This window comes from Canis lupus, chromosome X (genome assembly GCF_011100685.1).
Source record: "Canis lupus familiaris isolate Mischka breed German Shepherd chromosome X, alternate assembly UU_Cfam_GSD_1.0, whole genome shotgun sequence".
NCBI classification, from domain to species: Eukaryota; Metazoa; Chordata; class Mammalia; order Carnivora; family Canidae; genus Canis; species Canis lupus.
In genome coordinates this window covers 2,878,623-2,897,743 of record NC_049260.1, presented here as the reverse complement: position 1 = coordinate 2,897,743, position 19,121 = coordinate 2,878,623, and the positions used below count along the sequence as shown (strand labels likewise).

Below are 19,121 nucleotides of genomic sequence, written 5' to 3'. Positions count from 1 at the left end.
CTGAGATGCCCATTTCTTCCCTCATAAATCAGCTTACTGTTCAGCCTTACAAGCTCTTAAAAAGGACAGAGCATCTTTATGATTCTTCACTCATGCTTTGACAAGTTTTAAATGTAAGGAAAGAATTTCTGAGTCTACGTGAAGAATAGGAGGATGAGGCCTCTAAATCCAGATGACTAACCTTTTTAGCCAAACAAAAACAAAACTTACCGTTCCCTGTGGCCAACTTTTTGGGACTTCTCCCTCCAGCATTCCTATGCATTTTCTCTTCTCTTCATGAACAGTTGAATCAAGATGCCTCTCCCAGGTTGGGGATGCCATGAAGGGATGCAGGAAATTTGATTATTACAGTGAGGCTATGATCTCAGGAGGAAAAGAGATTTACAATTCTCTTTCTTCCTCCAAAGCAGCCTCTTTGGGGTCACGTAGGTGACACTGCCACCATATGCTCAGTCACTTCATTGGAAGTTAATGAGATATATAATCAAGTTCTGTGGCTGTTCCTATCTCCTTAACATCTGTACAGGATTCCGAAATTTGAAACACACTATATACTCGTGGACTCAAGTCTTTGCCCCACAAAGGATGTGATCACCCAATTTCTGAAAGTTCAAAGAAGACAAATATCTGTCCTATCTCTAGATCAAGTTGCATTAATGGAAACTGGAAAGAAAAAAATAATAATAAGTTGCAGACTTACTTTTGATGCCTGTGTTTGCTTATTTATTTTTTGCCTAATGTGGTATTGCACAGAAAGTACGAGAAATGTTCCTCAGTGAGAAACAAACATGGTTATGTGATGATAATTTCCAAGTGAGATGAAGATAGGAGTCCATGGTATTGACATAAGAGATCGTCCTCCGAAGAGTCATCAAGGCCTTGGAATCATTCCATTGTCTACTTTCTTGACCTTTCAAGAAGACTAAGATAATGAATGAAACAGAATAATAATGTTTTGCCCTGCTTAGATTTATCCCTTGTCCCCTTACTCTCCAAAATACCAACACTCATGTTCATTCTGATTGTTTCCTCTTAATTTTCTTTTCATCTGCTCTTGGCTCAGACTTTTTCTTTTAAGTTACCATTTCATATTTTGATCTACGCTGTTGCCCGTTATAAGGAAGAGGAAGGCAATGTTGGTGTCAGATACTGATCCAACACTGATCACTCTCGTTTCCTAAGTTGACCAAACTTCACCAGCAGGTATTGTCACCATTCTTATCTAAGCACCTGATGTGGTATTGTCCTGTTTGGCACATTTTCTAGATATCTGATTATCTTCACGGCACACATCATTTTTTTAAATTTTATTTATTTATTCATGAGACACACAGAGACAGAGAAATAGGCAGAGACAGAGTTCAGAGGGAGAAGCAGGCTCCATGCAGGGAGCCCAACGTGGGACTTGATCCCGGGTCTCTAGGATCACACCCTGGGCTGAAGGCAGCGCTAAACCGCTGAGCCACCCGGGCTGCCCCACATATCATTTTCTAGGCATGTTGTCCCAGGACATCTCCAGCTATGGCAAACTTATCTTCTCAACTCATAAAACTTCAGGTAATGTCTGTGGATCTTCTTCACTGTCCTCTACCAAATTGCTCCATATTTCTATAAACAACTAGGTTAGCTTCTCTGGTATTCAACTGGAAATTCTTTATAAAATTATAGCTTTATTTCTGATTTTGATTCATGACACCTTGTTGTCTTCTAAACAAGCTTCCATAGGGTATCTTCACTCTGCTGGAATACCCTTCCTCAAGATATGGGTGTGCCTGACTGATTTTATGTTTCTACTCAGAAGTCTTTACCATGTACACAGAGCTTCCCATATAAAATAAGTTCAGGGGCAGCCCTGGTGACTCAGGGCTTTAAGCACCACATCTGTGCATGGTGTGTGGATGTATAGTTTACTTCTGTCTGTGTCTGTATTTCTAGCACCAGGTGCAGCTGATCAGTGCACAAAGCACGGGCTGGGATGTCAATCCCCACCTGCCCCATACAGTTGAAATGCTCTCCACTCAGGGCGGTTGGTCAACACTTCTATGTATGTTTAATTTCTTTCCTTAGGAGTTTATCAGATAAATACCTTGGAGATACATTTTGTTCTTACCATAAAAGTGAACAAATATGGGCAGTCAGGAACTCCATGTCAGGGGAGTGAAAATGCCCCAAAGACTAACTCAGTGCTGCTTGCGCTCCAGAGCACATGAGAGCCTCAAAGTCATTCTTGGTTTGGTGTCTGACCTTTGAGGACACGATGGCTGAACCATCCCACAGGTCCCATTGGTGGCGTGCCTTCATGCTCTGAGCAGACCGACACTATTCATGAAACAGGATTGACTCTTTTGCTTTCTGCTCCCCCTTTCTTTGGGTCCCAGGATCCTTGTGTTTACTTCTTGCTTTCATTCACAAATCACAAATTCCCTCTGTATGGTAGGGAATTCTTCATGATCTCCTGCTATGAACACTTGACAATAGACAGTTTTCACATCTCCTGTCGTCCTGGCAAACTTTCTCCATTGCCTCCCTGATTTGGATAATGATCCCAGCTAATGTGTCCCACCCATCGCTACTATCTTCTGTAGCTGAATGTCCAACATTCCTGGTTGGTTTGTGATTTACGGGATCCTACCAACACGTGTTCCCAGGGAACGCAGCCTAAGAGCACCCCATCATCTGAAGCTCCTTCAACTGCCAACCAGGGAGAAATTAAATAGCATTTATTCTAAAAGATCGTTGCAACGTGTTGGTCTTTGGATCCTCCTAATCCTCTTACTTTGGTCTTAAAGGGTATCATTTGACATTTAGGTCCCTTCTGTCTTTCATTAATATGACTGAAAATGTGGGTAAGAGAACAATGCTTCAGAACAGAGCCCTCCTACGCACACATTCAAACCGTGTAACCCAGCAGGTGGTGATTAAGATAGCCTACGTCCGTCATCCTGGTCTTTCATTCCTGAATGTATCCAGGCTGGTGTGAGTATGTAGCATCTCTCTTCCATTGGCCAACTTCTGTTTCATTTAGTTTTTCTCTTTTCCCTGTGACAATTGTTCTCTACTTCCTAGATTCCACAACTCCCTTCTACATAGTGCATGGAAGCTCCTGAGCCTGGCAGCAGTAGTAGCCTGTTCCCTCAGGGATGCCTGACCCAATGTGCCAATATTGTCCTTAGACTCTACGATGATGGAATGAATCACAAGGTAATCTTTCAGATCTGGCCCTGTGGAAATTCCCTATCACAGCACCCTCAACAAGGAACATGCTCGGTGATCCCAGAGAATTTTGTTGGAAAGGCTGGTTCTTCCTGGTTCAGCATATCTAGAGCTTGCCCCAGAATCCCACTTTTCCAACAAGCACCTAGGACCCGTCACTGCTTCTGGTCTTAAAACCACCCTTCCCAGTAGCCACGATTTACTACTGGGGGCTCCTTTCAAAGCATATTTTAGAGTCTGTGTTTCTCCATATAGATTTCTACCTTCCCAACGAGGAGCTTGGTTTGACCAAATCTGGAGAAGGCTTTCTGAACAGTTTATAAGGAATTGGTTTCCAACCAGAGGCCAACCTGCCTATCCAGAAAGACCCTTGGACATGTCTGGGGATATCTTCATTTGTCAAAAAGGGAGCAGAGTGTGTTGACACATTCCATTTAGTGGGGTGGACATTGAATATGCTGCCAGACATTCTACACTGCACAGGAAGGCCCCTAACACACAGAACCGTCCAGCCAAAGACCCAGTTGTGCCAGGATTGAGATATCCTGGTTACTATGCATTCATGTGTTCCTCTCCAACAGGATAAAGCCTCAAGCCCTGTGGTAGCTAACGGATCCATATACCATTGGCTTTTTAATCCCATCTGCAGGTTTCTTCATCTCTCTTATTGTTCTAGCCACATGCCCATGCCTATAGGGTATCAACTCCCTAACACTCCCTAACTGCTTTCTCCTCCCTTTGTTGTATTCATTCTCCTTCTAATATGCAGTCTGCCTTCACTGAGGAGTGAATGTCACCAAGTCTTAGTCTGGACTTTGGTATTGGCTGCATCCCCAGTGCCTACAACTGGTTAATCAGTGAGTTTCGGTGTGTTCCCAGGGGTCTGTTTCTGTTTGTTTGGATAAATTTGAGTAATCTTACAGTATATAAAAGGAGCATTTCTTGTTGAACAGAAATACCAGAGCACCTGTTATGAACCCAGAACCCAGAGCCATGTCTAAGCGACACTGGATTAAACTCAGTGGAATACGGCTTACATAGAAAGGACCATTACTGGGCAGCCCAGGTGGCTCAGCAGTTTAGTGCCGCCTTCAGCCCAGGGCGTGATCCTGGAGACCGGGGATGGAGTCCCATGTCGGGCTCTCTGCATGGGGCCTGCTTCTCCCTCTGCCTATGTCTCTGCCTCTCTCTGTCTCTGTGTGTGTGTGTGTGTGTGTCTCATGAATAAATAAATAAATAAAATATTTAAAAAAAGAAAGAGAATGAAAGAACCATTACCAACAAAGCTGGGCAATGACGAAGGGTCTAGAAAGCATAGGTGCACTTGCCCAGATGTGTCTGGAAGGAAGTGGAAGTCACATGGCTTCTCCACCCCCTGCCCACCCACACTGCAACTAGTTGAATCAGAGACAGATAAAGGGAAATATAAAGATACCAGGTTCACCTCTTGCACAGTCGGTGGGAATGTGAAATGGTGCAGCCACTCTGGAAAACTGTGTGGAGGTTCCTCAAAGAGTTAAAAATAGACCTGCCCTACGACCCAGCAATTGCACTGCTGGGGATTTACCCCAAAGATGCAGATGCAGTGAAACGTCGGGACACCTGCTCCCTGATGTTTATAGCAACAATGTCCACAGTAGCCAAACTGTGGAAGGAGCCTCGGTGTCCATCGAAAGATGAATGGATAAAGAAGATGTGGTGTATGTATACAATGGAATATTCCTCAGCCATTAGAAACGACAAATACCCACCATTTGCTTCGACGTGGATGGAACTGGAGGGTATTATGCTGAGTGAAGTAAGTCAATCGGAGAAGGACAAACATATGTTCTCATTCATTTGGGGAATATAAATAATAGTGAAAGGGAATAGAAGGGAAGGGAGAAGAAATGGGTAGGAAATATCAGAAAGGGAGACAGAACATAAAGACTCCTAACTCTGGGAGTCAAACTACGGGTGGTGGAAGGGGAGGAGGGCGGGGGGTGGGGGTGAATGGGTGACGGGCACTGAGGGGGGCACTTGATGGGATGAGCACTGGGTGTTATTCTGTATGTTGGCAAATTGAACACCAATAAAAAATAAATTTATTATTAAAAATAAAGAAAAAAAGAAAAGAAAAAAGATACCAGGTTCAATAAAACACATGGGAATATGGGCATCTGGGTGACTCTGTCAGTGAGGCAGCTGCCTTTAGCTCAGGTCATGACCCAGGATCCTGGGATGGAGCCCTGCATGAGGGAAGTCTGCTTCTCCCCCTGCCCCACCCTTCCAGGCTGTGTGCTGTCTTTCAAATAAATAAATAGAATCTTTAAAAAAAGACACAGGAATATACCTTCAAGAATCCTTCAGAGTCATCCATTTGGAAAGAAAAAGAGACATATTAAAAAAATCTGGGGCACCTGGCTGGCTCAGTTGGAAGAGCATGCAAGTCTTGATCGTAGGGTTGTGAGTTCAAGTCCCATGTTGGATGTAGAAATTACTTAAATAAACTTTTTTTTTTAAATGTGACATATTCTAAGACCTTTCTAATCCTTCTGGAAGCTTCTGGAAAATTTAAGTATACAAATAGACATGGACATGACTGGAATGACAGCCTATAAATTTCAGAGAGGACAGCTTCCAGAAAGAAAGGTCCTCATTGTCTTTTTATGCTGTTTACTTATGCTTTTACATTCTTTTGTGGGTGGTTTTCACTGGATTTCTGTTTGTTATTTGTCCTAATTTCACTGTGTGTGTTTGTTTTACTAAATGATGGACACTTAACTCCTGTTATGATATCTTAATCAGTCAGGCTTTGGACATAGTCTGTCATCAGAATGTTTCATGTCAGCTAGACAGGAATTGGGTTCATCCACCCTCCCCATGCCTGAGGTATTGGTGTTTATTACCTATTGCCATTTTCAAACCAAAAGCAAATATGAGCAGCAGTGAGTCACATCCTAGCTCTTCTCAAGTTGTATGCACTCAGTTTCAGAACAGGAGTGGTTAGTTATCTGTAAAGTGACTTAATTTTTTTGTTGCCTTACAGTAACATACTAAAAAACATAGTATAATCCAAAATATTATAAACATTTTTTAAAGAAATTATTTATTTGAGAGAAAGAGAGTGAGCAGGAGGAGGAGCATAGGCAGAAGGACTAGCAGATTCAGTGCTGAGCATGGAGCCCAAATGCTGGGCTTCATCCCACAACTCAGAGCTCATGACCTGAGCCAAAACCAAGAATCCAAAGCTTAACCAACTGAGCCACCTCGGCACCCCCGTATTATAAATGTTTCTCCAAGTTTGCATTATGAAGAATGTGTCTTCTAGAAGATTCCTCCTATCCAGTGTTTGAGTGTGTTCAGTACATAAATATTGATCGGTGTCTGTGCTGTGCCAACAACAGCCCAAACCTCACAACTCAGCAAGCGTCAGCAGACTCCGGTCATGATCCAGTGAGTTATCCTCTGGCGAAAGTACACAGAACACATAAACTAAGCAGTGATGGCCAAATACGTAACCTGTTCCTAGGTTCTAGGATGAAGAAATTTTTATGCCCAGTTGGCATATAAAGTATATTAGAATCCACTTTGGGAAGGACACACTAGATCCTAGGAAAGGGTTTTGAGCAAAGCTCTGATGGTAGTTGGAAGAGTGAGTTCAATGATGATCTGTGGGAAGAACATGCTGGGAACTCACAATGCAACATGCAATGGTGTTTTGAGAGGTTAACTTGGTAGTGTGCATCACAATTCCAGTGTGCATTCACATTGGTAAGGCCTTTCCATTTAAGAAAGTTTTATTATTTATACATATAAAAATTGTTCACTGCTTTGTTCTTTGTAACATTAAAAGATTTAAAGGTAAATTTAACATTCTGGTGACTAGGACACAGTCAAAATGGAAAATGGAGGGACCCCTGGGTGGCTCAGCACTTTAGCGTCTGAATTTGGCCCAGGGCTTGATCCTGGAGTCCCGGGATCGAGTCCCACATGGGGCTCCCTGCATGGAGCCTGCTTCTCCCTCTGCCTGTGTCTCTGCCTCTTTCTCTTCTCTCTTTCTCAAGAATAAGATCTTTTTAAAAAATGGAAAATGGAAGACATTAAAAATGATAAATTAGATCTCAGTGAATCAACATATGGATCATATCTAAAATCATTATTCCCTGGGTAGAAAAACATAAGTAGGATACTGTTTGTATTTTCTCATGTTTTGTAAAACAAAGCCTGCACTCAAGTATGTTACTATCTGTGTGTATTCATGACAATGCGTGTGTATGTGTTACGCAGAATTTATACCGATCTCATGAGAGTATCCAGTACTGGCTAGGGGACGTAAAGGTGTAAGTTGGGATGGGAAATATTTTTTTTGAAATAGTAATTTATTTATCTTTAGATGGTGGTGGGGTGGGGAGAAGAGGGAGGGGGGAACCTCAAGGAGATTCCCCGTGAGCACAGAAGCCCATCACAGGGCTCAATTTCACAACTTTGAGATTATGACCTGAGCCAAAAACATGTATATAAAGCTTAACTGGCTGAGCCACCCAGGCATCCCGGGAGATATTTTAATATGAACTCATATGTTCATGTATCTATTGGAAGTCTGTGAACTTTGGGGATTTCAGTTATGCTGACCTCATAGGATGAGTAGGACAAGAGTCTTCTTTTTGTCTTTCTGAAAAATTTCTCTAAATTCAATGACCTTCTGTTCTTTGTGTGTTTGAAAGGCTTTCCTATTGAAATCCTCTGGAAAAGCAGCTTCTTTATGGAAAATATTATGAGGGCAAATCCAGTTTCTCTAGTAGATGAAGGACTATGGAAGGATTCTTCTTCCTCTTGTGTCAACTTTGGTAACCTGTGTTTCAAGAAATGTACCCATTTCATCCAAAGTGTTAAATGGTTGGCAAAACTTTAATACTTTTCTGTGATTATATATTTCTATAAAGTCTGTGGAGACAAACCCACTTTCATGATTAACATCGGTCTTACAACAGACATTCATGAAAGAGAGAAAGAAATTAGGCCAAAAAATGCTGACTTTTATTCTTGCATGATTTCTGTAATTTTAATGACTTAAAATGTATGTGTATATATTACATGCACACACGATGGTATATAGGTATGTGTGTTATAGTTCACAGGTTTTTAAACACATTATTGCCAGGGCCCATGTTTCAACACGCCCACGAGGTTGAGGATTCATTGATCTAGTTCACTCCCCAGCATTTCCACACTCTTGTGACCAGAGTCAGAACTCCAAATGCATACACTTCTTTTATTCAAGAAGCACAAATGAAACATTGCCCTTGGCATGTTTCTGACTTCCAACAAAAGACAGAATAATATTCTTTACTGAAGCTTTCAACGTGTGTAAACTGCAGCCCATTTGGAGGCTATGCCTCTGTAAGTAAAAACACTATTTATTCTATTTAAAATTGTTTAAATCTAATTTTAGGTTCCTGGGGCCTAGAGTAGATCTCTGAACTCTGGCTCAGCCTTCAGAACAAGTTTTGCATCCAGACTGCTAATCTCTTCAATGCTGAACACCTATGTGTCACAGATAGCTGATCAATGAGTTTGCCTATTGCAGTCGGAATGGCCATTTGCTCTGGGAAACTGAATGGAATGGCACATCTTAGATCTCATGTGCTAGGTTAGCAGCCTCCCAACTGAGCCCTCAGTCTGACTGTTTCTGCAAGTATCACATCGACTTCATGACCCTAGGCATTGACCAGGTCTCAGCTGCTGCCCCACCTTGGATGACTGACAATCTTATTGTAAAGAAATCTCAGTTCTTCTCATCAGGATCATAGGTGATGGTGTTGTGAGAGTCGCATTTCCCCTGGATTATGACTCATGTCGTGCAGGACAGTCTCAGTATAAATCTCAGTGATGGGCACCCATGCCCTTCCCTTGTGGTGGATAAGAGGCATCTAGGGAACATTTTCTTGACCAGATTGCCTCATCCCTATAAGTAAATATATCCATCAGAATTTCCTCTTTCTCCTGATGGGTTAGATCTCTTTCTCCCTCTCTTCATGACACCTCTATAGCACTTTAGTCCTAATGTAAACTGTCCCTGATGGGATATTGATCCTATCATGGCCATACATTCCTGGATAGTTATATTGAAAGTGGATATTTGGGTATTTATAAATAAGTGACTATCTGCACAAAAACACAGATACAGAACACATGTTTAGTCAACTTATTTAATCACATGAAATCCAGTAACACCAAACAGGATCTGAATGATAGCGAGAGAGATGAAATGGCAAAAGGAAACATGTTTATGAAGAAAGAGAGATGATGCCGAGTAGAAATAAGGAGTGCTTTCTTCCTACTGTTGATCTGATTCCATGAGGAAGACGACACGTGACACAGCTAGAGGGAGGGAAACAGGACAGAAGGTTCAAGTGAGTTGACCGTATAATAGCCTACGACAGTGGGCCTCAAGGTGTATAATGTCAAGGGTTCAAGTTAACCCAGCACACACGGTCCGAGGAAACTTCAGACGCTCCATCCCTACAATATAGGAAGAACCATGAGAATTTTTTTTTTGTGGATGTACATTGGATGGGACCTTTCATGATAAAGATCCCTGCCAGGACCTGGATAATTTCAGAATGCATGCTCATGGAGATGGCCCATCAAAAATGATTTTATAGGACTCTTGATGGACTCACACTCTGCTTTTCCAATTCCAAAAGCTTTGTGGCTTCAAGATGTTATATGTGGCCTGGAAGCTAATGTCCCCAATTGCTCTTGTATCCTCCATTGCTTCCCAAGAGCAGAGACACAGGGCGCCCTTTGGGGCTATACCATCATCGTGGTTTGTGGCTCACCTGACTTTAGATAGTTCAAAAATCACCTTGTAAGGAAATCACCTTCTGCAGGAGAATATGCCTAAAGGCATGTGGTACACCGCATGGGTAGAGGCTCTCCAACTTTTTTCGGTCATCCCTGCCAACTTCTGTCTCCACTGCTTGTCTCTGAATGACTATCATTGGCATGACCTGCATGATGCTGCATTGACCCTGTAACTGCTTTTTAACATCTATCACGCCATCTGATATGCAACCTCAACAGACTCAATGTAAACAGAATGAGCTCTTGTAACGGAAAATGTTCTCTACGGAAAACGATTGGGTTAGTTGACATAGCAGTACTCACGAAAGGTCATTGTTACTTACAATATTTAGGGGGAGTTGGTGTTACTGTTGTTATTCATGGTTGGGACAGTTGTCTGGGAACAAAACAAATACAAAAGGTGAAAAAAGGAAGAACCAATCACGACCATTTCCCAAAGTTTGTAAGAATTTCTTCTATTTTTTAATTTAAATTTTTTCAAAAATATTTTAGAGAGCAAGGAGGAAGAGGATGAGAGGGTGAGGCAGAAGTTGACATCCGATGCAGAGCTCCAACCACAACCCAGAAGTGATGACCTGATCCATAATCAAGAATCGGAAGCTTCACCACAGAAGCAACCCAGGTGCCCCATGATTTCTTCTTTTCAATAGTAGGTTTTACACAAGATCATTCATGAAAGAGAAAGGTGAAATTGAGTTTTTTTTTTCCTGAGCAGAGCTATGTATCGAGTGAAGGATAGATTCAAGAAAATATATATCGGGAGTCACATTACCAGTATCGCCTAAGTATATAATATTTTCTTCTGGAATACCCTTTTCTCTACTCAGCTTCTTGAACTTTGCAATGTCCTCCTCATTAACATGAGCTCCTCTGCCTGGAAATCAGCATGCATAAAGTGGAAAATGCCCATTAGAAACCCCAAGAATTTCTAAATACAGAAGGAGAATCACTTATGGGGAAATCTAGTCCTTCATGGAGTCTCAAACAATGACCATATATTGCCCTTGTGGCAATGTCAGCTGCCTGACTTGGTGGGTAAGAGCCGTGAAACCCTGTCCAACTGCACAGCCATGCACTGTCCAGCATCAGCAGCAGGACTCCAGGGACGCAGTAGGAACTCCATGAATCTTGGACCCAATCCAGCAAGAAATCCAATCGACTGCACCTCGGCCTGTGCCTCAGAATCTAGATCTGACATGCACGTTGCTTCTGGACCCAAAGCAATTGGAAGGACCGTTCTCACCCTCCAGACCAATAGCAGCCATGTCTCCCATGGTAATGGGATGTAATGGTAATGTCTCCCGTATGGGAGACAGCTTAGTTGGTTTGTTTGTTTTTCATTAAAACCACAGTTCTCAGATGCCTGTTTCCAAATTGACACCTACTGTCCCAGAGGCCACGGCACCCATCTCAGTGAGTGTGTAGTCGAGACTTGAAATTTGTTGACCTGTTAGGAAACTATTTCTAATAAACTCAATTTCTTTTAATTTTCAATTTTAATAATTGTGACTTGTTGTTAAATGTCTGGTGATTTAAGAGCTCCCACAGCTACCAGCCCTTGTTTCCACATTTGTGTTTTAGAATAATTGCAGGATCCTTGACGTAGGGCACCTAGAGACTTAGGTTTTTTTGCAGATTAATTAGTAATGTGCATATGTACTGACTTTCTCAATGAAAATGCCAACAGTGGATGTGTTGTATGGCCACGACAATTGTCAGCCGTAATACATACCCATCAATAAAGCCACTTTTGTGATTTTCCCTTTGCTATCCACATTGACATCATAGCCTATGAGGGCATTTGGGGTCATATCAATAATTCGGAAATAATTGCCACCATTATCTGTAAGAGACAAAAATATATATGTATAGTCTAGACAAAATTTATATATTGCATTGGTTAATTTATTGAGATTGGCTTTCCCAAGGTGTAGTTAGCATACTGTCACCACATTCTTGTATTGGTGTCTACGTCCCCTCAACAGCTCAGTGAACGTGACAATCATATCAAGGAGCATAGGGGGCACATTGCCTTCGTGCAATTAAATATTTCACACGTGCACTAAGCCATTTCACACCTCCCAGTGTTGCTAAAATGTTTTCTAGTTACAATGTGAGACAACTCTCTCTAGTTATATTATCTGGTTACAATGCCTAGTTCCCCAAGACCTGTTTCTCTCCCTTAAATTCGCCATGTCCAAATCTAGGTTAAAAAGGGTTACAAAGTGGAGAAAATTAAACAAGAGAACATTGATGATTCAGGCAAATGGAAAGGTCATGTGAGAATAAAGAAAGTGACAATGTTATTTAAAAAGACACTGGTAATAAAACGCTTGTACTTACATTCACCCTTGATAAGATTGTCTCGTCCTATTGATGCCCCAACAGAGTTTTCAACGCACTCTCCGTCAACCCTTAAAAACAAAAAATCTTCAAGTGGATGGATGAAAACCAACTTTGTTCCGTGGTTAACACTTTCTTTGTTTCAATCCTACAAGGCCCTGCATGAGGCATCACCGAGTGCCTATACACAGTGTGATATTGGAAAGAAAAGAAACAGGTTTTCCAGGATCAAATATCACCTCACAAGGATGTCTTTGTCTACCTACTGGTCTGATATAGAGACGCATACAGGAATAGATGAATATATGTGATACACGTTTGTTATATATGGAAACTTTTTGTACATTACATACAACAATTATATATATGTCACATACATAAGAAACCTTTTTTCATGTCTCTGTGAGTATATATGACGAAAACGTATATTTGGAAAAATAGGAAGAATGCATACAGCACAAATAATAAAAGAGGAAACAATCCAACTAAAATGCGGCAATTTCTTGAGCAGATATGTCACAGAAGATGGCCACAGGAAACCGTGGTCCGAGCCAGGTTCCTTAGGGACGTGCAAAGTAAAACCACAGTGACATCCCATTTCCCTTTCACAGCACTGGATAAAATCACAGATAATGTCAATAGGAGGGTTGAGAAAGACCATGTTGCCATTGAATATCTGCTTTATTACGGGCGATAATCCAAAAGGCGCTCTCAGTTAGCAAACAGTTTAAGTTTCCTGTGGTTAAGGTGCCCCTGTACTGTGATGCAGCAGTTGCATACAACCCAAGGGATCTGCAAATCCACGTCAACCCAAACATTCCCGCACAGCTATTCCTATCAGACTGATTCAAAATAACCCCAAAGTGGAAAAATTATCCACGTGCACACTGTTATTTGTACGAAGTACAAGTACTTTCACTTGGTACCACGGACACACTGTTACTGTACGGAGTACTTTCACTTGGCAATGGCAAAAATTACCGTGTATGGGGAGCCGTGGCGATAAATATTAAAAACCCCATGGGCAGCAAAGAGAGCAGGAGGAAAGTAAAAGCAGGGTGTGTGCTTCCTCTGTGTGAAGTTCTGGAGCAGCGGACGAAAAGCACGTCAGGTGTTCTCTGCGTGGCCGCATGGGTGGACAGTTAATGCAGAGGGAAGAAGCAGGCTTTCTGCGCAAATAGAAATGTTTCACGTGTTGCCTCAAAACGTCGGTACGTGCCCACATATGTGAGAAATGAGTGAACTATCCTTCACGTGCAAGCCCGGAATCATGTGTACACTGCGCTTCAGGAAGCCTTGCAGAAGCAGAGGCTACACGCAAAGTCACAAAAAGCAGACGGACACAAAAACTGTAAACAGGACCAAAAAGATGATAAGGTGTTCGTTAAATAAATAAATAAATAAATAAATAAATAAATACATACATACATAAATAAATCCTAACAGATTTATCTTTTGGAATAGGGTCTGTTTAATTTGATTATCTGCATATATGACCTATAACCAACCGTGTTGTATATTGTAGACAATCCTTTATGTATCTGTTGAGACAGGATGTGTGCGTGATTTGATTTTCTGCATATGTGACATAGACACCCAGGGTCCTATGTATTATCATAATCAATTCGACAACCACCTAACATTGTACACGTTATTATACTCATTATGTATCATATACAGCAGATTCTTCCATCACTAACTTTGGGAAGCCTTCGAGTATTATTAATGGAATGCTGGCTCTACTGCAGGCGTGTATATAATTATTACAGATTATTAAACAAAATTACATGTCTTATACGTCATCAGTTACATGTGTACTTTTATAACTGCATCCCTCCAAACATAACCCTCTTATTGTAATGTCTTAATGCTCATCCTTTTCGGTTTTTCATTCCTCACAGTCTGTCTCTACTGTGTGTGACATCTTGGAGCCCACTTACAGCTTTACAACTGCGATCCTCAGACACGGACTTCATTCCGTTCCTTCTAAGGCATGGTTTTTGATATATATCATTAGAAACATCATCCTCCCTTTTATTCCCGTGTCTCCCCCAACCTGACAGACGAATAACTTTCTCTCCTTATTTTCAAGCCTTTCCTGGCATCAGTCCTCCAGCCAGTAGGTTTGCCCAGGCATTTCTCAGCCTTGCAATACTTCCTTCACATCTTGTTTTCTGCTTGAGTCCCCCTCCGCCTTGCAAACTTTCCTGTTTCTCTATACTGCCTCCTTTTTGAACTCCTAAGCTAGCACCGGTCAGCAGCGCAGTTCTATCAGGATTGAAAGGACAGCAAACAGTAAAAAGTAAGACTTAACTCTCCACCTCCAAGGTAAATACAGGTTTTAATCTTATGGGCGGTGGATCTGTTTGCAAGATGTGGTGGTTCTGGATGCTCTCCATTTCTTTGAATTAAGTGATCCCTCTTGCTTCATTGTATACTTCTCGGGACCTTCTGAGGAAACTTAAACGTTGGGATGAAATGATTGGTATTTGCAGATGGAGTCGTCAAAGTATGTGCTTACGGTTACCTCCAATGTACCAGTAACTTTCAAGGATGTGTGTCCATGTCTGAGACAGAGTCACAGAGAGAAATGTGTGCAGGTGCTCAAATTTTCTCGTTGATTTCAGGCCCTTTCCATTGATCTGGGTGCCAACGTCTGTCCCCTTGCTCCTTTGTTTGAACATCCCAGTCCACCTTCAGAAGCACCCTACACTTGCCCTGTGCCAGTGTTCTTTGAACTCACCGCATGCAGTCGTTGGCCTTTTTTGGCTGCTCTCATTCCACCCCGTCTTCACTCTCATGTATAGTGTTGAGACTAGTTTACAGATCTCTATCGGGCTCTGTTTTGACCAATGAAGCTCAACAAGAACAAAGAAGTTTCCTCATCTTCTCTTAGTTTTCTGAGTTCTTAATACATGCCTACAGTAGAGTGGTCTCTTAATGAATAACTTGAAGCAACAAAGGCTCTGGTGAATTTAGCAATGTAATAATGATTAAAAATTACTACTTGTGAGTTTTTAGGGTAGACTGTTAAAGCCAAAGTCAGGAACCCTATGGTCACAGAAGCATGAGAACCATGTCTTTAAACAACAAGGTGTACTAACTTGATAAAGAACTCAGACCATCACACCCTTTCACTCCTGACATTTCACTGCAAACCTGGAATCAGATGCCCCCTGAGGGCCAAGCACTTACAGGCAATTTTAGTCTATGTTATTTTTACTTACTTGACGTAAAAATTGAATGACATTTTGAGTCTTGGTATGTCCACATTGATACCTCTCATATAAATCCTAAACGGGCCATTCTCGCCAATCTTGTCAAGGTTGTTGGATGATATGTACAACGTCTTCCATGGTCCTGAAACCTAAAAGCAAAGTTCCCATCAGTAACTTTCCTCAGTTTCTTTTCATTTTCTCCAACATCGGCCATCATGGCTCTCCTTTCTCTTTTGCATCAGCACAGAGTATCTTTATTGAACAACACACAATTTATATAATACTGGGAAAACCCAAGCCAACAGCAAAACCACAAATCGACGTATTCCTAAAATAGCATAACCATGCTTATCGACTGCAAGGCCTCCACCCCAACAGCTCATTGGCTGATGCACATTCTCTCTTATACTACAGGAGAAATGTAGAAATGTGCAATTACTAGACCACAGGGAACACATCCAGTAGAAATATGTAAAGACACGATTAACAGAGGCATTCTGAGTTTCAAGTAGACGGCTAACGTTGGAGTACATACATTTGGATATACATATAAACTCCCCTCCCCACAGAAACCAGACACACGTACACACACATAAAGACCACCTTATCAGCTCAGCGTGTTCACAATACCTGTGTCAGTACATTAGGAAGGGGTAGCTGGGCATCAGAAGCCAAAACGAGTGCAAGACACAACAGTAGGATCTTCATGTCTCCAGCACCTCTCGATTCCTCCTCTGCAGAAGCTCAGAGTTGGGTTACCTGTTGACGAGATTCTCAGTTTTCATCACTTTATATACTATATGTCTATGGATGTGGCAATGTTTGACTTCTTGTCATTCTTCACACGAGATCATTGTGCAACCCTGAACATAAACATCCTGGTTGGCTGCGATGTATCCCAAGGATGTCTCAGACCCGGGACATATTGTACCTCTTTCCTGTATCTCTAGAAACGACATTTAGAAGCTCCTCCGCCTCGAGTCTTGTTTGGCTCAAGCCTGCATATCTCCTGTCACGTGGATACATTTCTCAGTCAGTCTTGGAAAAACCAAACATCACCATCACTTTTTCTTGAATGAGTTTCAGGGAGATGACCTTCCTGCCCCAGCACAACTGCTCCCTATTACTTGGGGAAAGATGGGGAGACCTACATGTGGGCATTGGCACGTGTAAACACATAAATGTAAATGCAAAGATGCAAATATGCAGACATCTGGTCGCCCTGTCTTTCCAAGTCACTGAAGTGCGTGAGCTGGGGGTGACACCACCGTGGTGTTTTTTTAGTGACCAAGGTGTGCAGTATCCTGAGCATGTCTGTCCCTCTGAACTTATAATGAACATCAGGTAATTATGTATCTATGGAAAGCACGTAGGAAAGTGCTTAGTTTGGAGAAATGAGGTCTTACCTTGTCCTTAACACCTTTTAATAAAACCAGGGAATCGGTCGATAAAACACGAGTCTTTTAGGAAACTCTTACCATGGTCAGTTTACTCAACATTGAACGAACTTGCCCCTCATCCTTACAGGTTATTGAAATGAAATAAGAAAAAAATCAAATAAGATAAGAAAACAACATGGATCTTGCAATCCTCTGCTCACATTTAGTCATTTATGGAATATGATGAGTGGGCTGTGGGGTAAGAATTGGTCAGTCATGGAATAGGATATTTTTAAAAGTAGATTCCAGCTCAAATTATGCCCCCAAGTATCTTCAAGGTGATTGGAAGAGCTAAGGACAAAAAACAAAATGATAATAAATCTTAGAGGAATGCACATGTGCAACTTTGGGCTTCTTTAGAGACATTTCTCTCACTTTAAAACCACAAGCCATAAAACCTAATAAAAGTATTTAGATTACTTTTTAGAGATTATTTATTTATCTATTCACGTGAGACACAGAGGTAGAGAAATAAGCAGAGGGAAACGCAGGCCCCTTCTGTGAGCCCGATACAAGACTTCTCCCAGGACCCTGGGATCATGCCCTGAACCAATGGCAGATGGTCAATCACTGAGCCACCCAGGTGCCCTTAGATTAAATTCTGGTATTGCAAAGATACCTTAAATCATGTTATACTGAACCAGAGACTAAAAGAAGATACTTCCTTGTACTATTTTTTTTAAATTTATTTCCTCAACTTATGAAATCCTACACGTGGGTTATTCTGACATGACACGTGTTTGCCCTCGAACGTGTTCATGCCGTAACTGGAAGCCTGTGCCTCCCACTCCTCTTCTCCCGTTTTGCACATCCCCCAACCCCTCCTCTCAGGCAACCACCAGTTTGGTTGCTGTGTTTATGGGCCTTTTCTTGCTTTGGGTTTGTTTGTTCATACATTTCTATTTTAGATTCTGGGAAGAAAACAAGAGGTAATGAAAAGGGAGGTTTGCTGGGGGTTGTGGTGACTGGGTGAAGGGCACTGAGGGGGGCACTTGAGATGAGCACTGGGTGATATGCTATATGTTGACAAATTGAGCTCCAAAAAAATCAATCAATTAAATAATAATAAATTTAAAAAATAAAATGAAACTGTCTGATATGTGTCCTTCTCTGACTTATTTCACTTAGCGTAATACCCTCTCCCTCCATCCACACTGTTGCAAATGGCAAGATCGCACTCTTTCTTACGTGTAAACTTAAGTGTCCCCTTTTCCCCTTAAGGGGACAAACTTACAAGAGTACGATTGCTAGAATATATAATATGTTTTGGCTTAAATACCCAGAAACTGCTAGATTAATCTTCAGAGTGGCTGTTTCAGTTTAGATTTCTACCCGGGTTGATGCTTGTTCACCGGGTTTAAATGTTATCGGTATTTGTTGTTTTAGTCATTCTACTAGGTGTGTAGTGGTGATTGGCCTATCTCCTACAGCATTTGTATTGATGAAATGTATATTGGAGTATTTTGCCCCCTTTCTGATTGCGTTTTCTTGGTTGTTTACCTATTGTTGAGTTTAGAGAATTCTTTACACACTCAGGATACATGTCCTTGTCACTGTGGGATGGGCAAATATTTTCTAAAGCCTGTTGCTTATAGTACTTTTTTTTTTTTTTTTTTGCTGGATCATTTGAGGAATCTATTTTAAATTGTCATTTTTTGGCGTTGATTCTGCAATCTCTTTGAATGACTTCTGTCCTAAGGTTTTCCTCCACATTTCCTTAGAAAAAGTGATGCAGGGGATCCCTGGGTGACTCAGCGGTTTAGTGCCTGCCTATGGCCCAGGCATGATCCTGGGGTTCGAGGATCAAGTCCCATGTCAGGCTCCCAGCCTGGAGCCTGCTTTTCCCTCTGCCTGTGTCTCTGCCTCTGTGTGTGTGTGTGTTTGTGAATAAATAAATAAAATCTTTTTAAAAATGTGATGTAATTTTGCTTGACTACCATATTTATGATCTATATGGAGTTTATTGTGTTTTACCCTGAAAAACAATTTAGGTGAAACACAGTTCACATATAATATTAGTTTCAGATGTACTGCATGCGAATTCAAAACTCGTAAAGAC

The 19,121-nt window shown here is 41.5% G+C and overlaps 1 protein-coding gene across 1 annotated transcript; it reads right to left on the bottom strand.

Annotated features, from left to right (window-relative positions):
* Positions 1–10,415: 10,415 nt before the first annotated feature.
* LOC119863881 (odorant-binding protein-like) lies at positions 10,416–16,331 on the bottom strand. The gene is made up of 6 exons (XM_038586467.1): positions 16,254–16,331; positions 15,633–15,772; positions 12,406–12,476; positions 11,795–11,905; positions 10,835–10,936; positions 10,416–10,438 (listed from the first exon to the last, which is right to left on the bottom strand). The coding sequence occupies exons 1-6, from the start codon at positions 16,329–16,331 to the stop codon at positions 10,416–10,418; spliced, it is 525 nt and encodes a 174-aa protein (XP_038442395.1).
* Positions 16,332–19,121: the final 2,790 nt, after the last annotated feature.